General features: G+C 44.2%; 1 protein-coding gene across 1 annotated transcript in view; it reads left to right on the top strand.

Moving 5' to 3' along the window:
• LOC119270118 (probable histidine kinase 3) overlaps positions 1-4124 on the top strand; it is a 5796-nt gene extending 1672 nt beyond the window's left edge. The window contains exons 3-11 of the mRNA XM_037552089.1: positions 283-449; positions 536-745; positions 886-1072; positions 1158-1209; positions 1294-1523; positions 1629-1727; positions 1849-2969; positions 3060-3414; positions 3703-4124. Coding sequence (XP_037407986.1) covers positions 283-449; positions 536-745; positions 886-1072; positions 1158-1209; positions 1294-1523; positions 1629-1727; positions 1849-2969; positions 3060-3318 — 2325 coding nt within the window. The 3' untranslated portion in view covers positions 3319-3414; positions 3703-4124. The remainder of the gene's footprint in view (positions 1-282; positions 450-535; positions 746-885; positions 1073-1157; positions 1210-1293; positions 1524-1628; positions 1728-1848; positions 2970-3059; positions 3415-3702) is intronic.
• Positions 4125-5666: the final 1542 nt, after the last annotated feature.

Consider the following 5666-nt stretch of genomic DNA (forward strand, 5'->3'; position numbering starts at 1 on the left):
TAGCTAAGCTAGATTTATCCTTTTTAGCCTAGGCCCGGCCGGCCGTATAAAGCTGCACCTCTCGGTGCTCCTCATGTGGTTTTACAGCTCAGCCCAGCCCAGCCAGCGCTGCTGCTACTAGCAGTGTTTTACCACTGACAGTGAATGATTTTTTTTACCAACTTACGGTGTGGTCACTTGTTAGTATCTTGGGATTCTTCTACTCTGATGAGGAATAATCGTTGGTTCTGAGTTAACATTGTTTGATGCTAACAGAAGTGCATTTGGCTTGCTTTTCTGCAGGACGATCGCGAGAACATAATACGAGCCAGAGAATCCGGGAAGGGTGTTCTAACTGCTCCTTTCCAGCTGCTCAACGGCCGCCTCGGCGTGATCTTGACGTACTCCGTGTACAAGTCCGAGCCCCCCGCGAATGCGAGGCAGCAGGAGCGCGTCCAAGCCGCCATAGGGTAAAGTCTGCATCAGAGTATCCTATTCCAGCCATATGTGAGTATGCAACAGAATCTCTAACTGGCTGCTTTTTGCTTGCAAGCAGCTATCTAGGTGGCATATTTGACATAGAAGCGCTCGTCGACAAGTTGCTTCATCAGCTCGCGGGGAAGCAGTCCATCATGGTGAATGTGTATGATACTACCAATGACAAGCCGATCAGCATGTATGGTTCGGATGATACAGGCAGTGGGATGTACCATAATAGCACGCTCAACTTTGGCGATCCATCTAGGCGGCATGAGATGCATTGCAGGTGATTGATTTGTCGCTCTTGCCTTTTATCGACTCTGCAGTATGGATACATTCGACGTAGTACTGCCCATGTGTCCTGTTCTCTCCCTTCTTCTCTGTAAAACACAACAACTGTTCATGTGACATATTCCTCTTCAACAGGTTCATGCAAAAGCCACCATTGCCATGGCTTGCAATAACATATTCGTTAGGGGCTTATGTGATTGCTTTGCTCATTGGACATATATTTTATGCTACTGTGCATCGTATCGCAAAAGTTGAAGATGATCTTCAAATTATGAAGAAGCTCAAGAAGTGTGCGGAAGCTGCAGATGTTGCCAAGTCACAGGTTAGTAATCTCTCTACACAACCTATACTGCTTGTCTAACTGATTTTTTTTTCTCATTCCATGCCCTTCTTTTGCTTGTTTGCAGTTCCTGGCTACAGTTTCACATGAGATCAGAACTCCAATGAATGGGGTTTTAGGTAAGTGTGTGATTGATCTAATCCATAATGTATACTCCATTATTTTCTGACTGAAGGGATTTAAGCAATCGCCACTTTTTTCAGGAATGCTCCAAATGCTCATGGATACTGATCTGGACGCAACGCAGCAAGACTATGTTAGAACAGCCCAAGCCAGCGGAAAAGCTTTAGTGTCCCTCATAAATGAGGTTCTTGATCAGGCGAAGATAGAAGCTGGCAAACTCGAGCTTGAGGCAGTGCCCTTTGATCTTAGACTAGTCTGTGATGACATCTTGTCTCTCTTCTGTGGAAAAGCTCAGGAGAAAGGACTGGAGGTAATTCCAGAGTAGATTCTTGCAGTGCAGTTTTGGTGTATTTTGTTGGAATGCACTAACCATTTTCATTTTTCATGATTTTATCTTTACGTGCTACGTGAGCAGTTGGCAGTGTATGTCTCTGATCAAGTTCCACAAACACTTATTGGCGATCCGGGTAGAATGAGGCAAATCATTACAAATCTCATGGGGAACTCCATAAAAGTAAGATGATTAATATACGTGAATAGTGCAAATAGAAATACAAAGCATGTTGTTATGAATGTTCATTATTTATATGTGTTCTGTTACTTGTTGGCTGAAGATTTCTATCTTTTTTTCACAGTTTACAGAAAGAGGGCATATCTACTTGACAGTTCATGTCGTCGAAGAGGTCATGAGTTGTTTAGAGGTGGAAACAGAATTTCAAAACACAAACAACACCTACAACACCTTAAGTGGCTACCAGGTAGCTAACAGAAGGCAGAGTTGGCAGAGCTTCCAACTTTTCAATACGGATTTACACTTGTCTGAGATGACCTTTGCTCCCATCATGCCTGAAACAATAAGATTGATAATATCTGTTGAAGATACCGGCGTCGGCATCCCGCCTGAAGCCCAATCCCGGATATTCATGCCTTTCATGCAGGTTGGTCCATCCATTGCCCGCATCCATGGGGGCACTGGCATCGGGTTAAGCATCAGCAAGTGCCTGGTTCATCTCATGAAGGGGGAGATTGGGTATGTAAGCATACCCAATGTTGGTTCTACTTTCTCCTTCACTGCAGTGCTTACGAAGGCACGCTCCAATGCAAATGCTAACAAATCGCCAGGGTTTAAAGGGATAAATGCATTGGTAGTTGATCATAAGCCGGTTCGTGCCAAGGTTACCAAGTACCATTTGCAAAGGCTTGGAGTCAAAACGGAATTGACCACTGATGTAAACCAAGTTATTCCTAAGATGAACTGCGCATCACTAGTTACAAGGCTAGTGCTAGTTGACAAGGAAACCTGGATGAAGGAATCCCATTCAATGCCTCATTTGCTTAGCAAACTGCGGAGCAAAGATCAGTCAGACCCTCCGAAGCTCTTCCTTTTGGAGAACCCTACTAATTCTATCAAGAGCGGTTCAAATATATCGAGGGAGCATAACTTGAATGTAATCATGAAGCCGCTTCGTGCAAGTATGCTTCAGGCTTCACTAAGGCGGGCTTTGGGCGGAGTAGATAAGGTGAATGGAAAGAATGGAGTCGTTGGCAACTCAGCGTTGGGTAGCCTTCTTCACAAGAGGCAAATCATTGTGGTTGACGACAACGTTGTGAACCTTAAAGTGGCTGCTGGTGCTCTCAAGAAGTATGGTGCAGAAGTAATTTGTGCAGACAGTGGGAAGAAAGCAATCGCATTGCTAAAACCACCTCACAGTTTTGATGCTTGTTTCATGGACATACAAATGCCAGAAATGGATGGGTAAGTCTTTAAGTGGCTGCTCACCATTTCCTTCGAGTATTAATCTGCCAGTCATAAATTACTGAAGTTTTATCATGCATTTTTTTCCAGGTTTGAAGCCACCAAGAGGATCAGAATGATGGAACGAGAGCTAAATGAGCGGATAGAACGCGGAGAAGCGCCACCAGAATGTGCTAACGTTCGGAGGTGGCGAACTCCGATATTGGCCATGACGGCAGATGTTATCCAGGCAACATGTGAGCAGTGCTTGAAATGTGAAATGGATGGCTATGTCTCCAAGCCATTCGAAGGGGAGCAGTTGTACAGAGAAGTAACTCGATTTTTCCAAAGTCATGACCATGTTCAGTAGGTAGGTCTATATGGATTGTAAATTAGTGGAGGATGTCGCCACACAGCTCATGGCATTGGCGCGGAGGAGTTTGTTGAAGCTGCAGTGCTCCCAAGAGTAAGTTCCTCTGTAATTTGTTCCCTCCTATCTGCATCCATGTTTCTTTCTTATTTAAGAATCGAACTAGCGCTGGTAGGCAAAAGAAAATGTGATATGCATATTTATAAAGCTTAAAGCAATTCTTAGCAGGCCTTCTTGCTGAAGTTTGTTTGTGGTGGTTTGGTTCTAAAGGACTACTATTACAATTTCTTAAAGCAAGCTCTGATTTTGAGATCTCCGAGATCATTATATTATACACCGCGGAATCCTTCATGTCTAATGTCATGATTTTTCTTATTATTCCAGGTATGAGCTTAAAAACCTGGAGATGGAGCCACCCAGGCTCTGTTTCTTGGTACACCATCCCACCAAGAGGCAAAGAAAAAAGGTGTAAAGCTCTTGGAGCCGGGACGCACGTGCGGCATTTTGTTCAGCAACTTCTCGGAGACGGTCTGCGTGAAAAAAGGCCGCCAACCATATACGCTGACCGCAGGTTTCAGCTCGACCGGCGTCCTCCGCCTTTGTAATGTAAATGTAAAATGTAGGGAGAGCAAAATTTTCCTTCCTTTTTCCTCCCGGGGAATTGTATGGGTGTACATAATTAGGTGCTGGTGGTTTGTGCAGGAATTTCCATTTTGTGCATTTGAATGTGTTTTTTTGCGCTGTGTGTCCCAAGCTGTAAGTCATCACACATTCAAAGCTGAAGCCTTCCTTTTCTTGAACTCTCAGCTGCTGTGTTCTTCTCCTTTCCTGTCCCTATCAGAGTCCTCAACCTCCTGAAGCCTCTCCTGCTGTTGGTTGGGTTCTCTTCTCTTCTCTTCTCTACCCAGCTAGTAATAAACATGCATATCCTAATGGTGGTGTGGCTTTTGTGGCGTCTCCGTCCGATGAAAACGGCTTTTGCCTGATGTCACCCACCCATGGCTAAACCCTTGTTTATTACGTGGTCCGGGCCGCTGTCATGGGACCTAACTGCCGCATTATGCCATCGTTCCCCAAGGTCTCCAAACTGACGCACTTTCTTGCGGTGGGGGCTAAACTAATCATGGTGGTTGCAATGGTGTAATCCTGTGTTTACTTGCCCCAGCGTTGCCCTTGTGCTTGTCCCGGTGCTTACCGGCCTCCATTGACATATATAATGTCTTTTATCTATGGTTGTGCTGGTGCCTTTGTCAATGAAACCGGCGGATTCAACCACCTTCCATCATCATCAGAAAGAGGAAAACTATGATTGTGTCGATGTCTAGGGTTTTTTCTTCGAACACGAATTTTCGACCAACTTTCATCAGAGAGAAAAGAAAAAATATGATCGTGTCGATATCTATGGGCCTCTGCTTGGAACACATGAACTTCACATGAATCACCTCATTTCCCACAGGAACAAGTTCTCTTCTCTCATTTCAAATAGGATCCCATGGAATCTGATTTGCTGCTACCTGCAAAATAGAAGGGCCAAAGGGAAGGCCAAAATGCTGCCGGAGCACTATTACTCCCTCTGCCTTGCCTTGCAGGCCTGCATCAGGATCATGTAATCCTGTGCTTTGGTTGAATTCACAGCAGGATCATGGAAATCAAAGAAGTGTGAATTTGGCCAATGACCAGTTATGCTTTGCATGTGCACAAGATGGTACCAGTACTACTTGTCATTTACGCCCGATGCCAGTTTCAGGATTTGCCATACATTTATTACCATTTACAGGCCTAGTAGTAACAAATATAAATGGTGGGAGTACATAGTACAAACTTCAAAAGCTTCATCATGCTCCTCATTGACAATTGAGGTCCGTTTCAAATTTGTCATCACATTTATTACCATGTACGCGCCTAGCAAATGTGGAAGATGGTACTCCCTCCCTCCGGTCCTTTTTACTCCGCATATAAGATTTGTCTGAAGTCAAACTTTGTAAAGTTCGACCATGTTTATATGAAAATATATCGACATCTATCATACTAAAGTTATACAATATGAAAATTAAATTCATGACGCAAAACATGGTCAAACTTTACGATGTTCGACTTCGGACAAATCTTTATATGCGGAGTGAAAATGACCGGAGGGAGCCCTACACACAAGGCAGCTGGTATTTAAGCTTCCAGAGCTTCATCATACTCCTCATTGACAATTGAGCTCCGGTCCAGGATTTATCATTACATTTATTACCATGTACACGCCTAGCAAATGTGAAGGATGGTACAACATAGCAGATGGTACTTCCTCATCACACACACAGGCCTTACACCTTCCTAAAGTTTGGCCAGAAGTCAGGTTA

Source organism: Triticum dicoccoides, chromosome 3A (genome assembly GCF_002162155.2).
Source record: "Triticum dicoccoides isolate Atlit2015 ecotype Zavitan chromosome 3A, WEW_v2.0, whole genome shotgun sequence".
NCBI lineage: Eukaryota > Viridiplantae > Streptophyta > Magnoliopsida > Poales > Poaceae > Triticum > Triticum dicoccoides.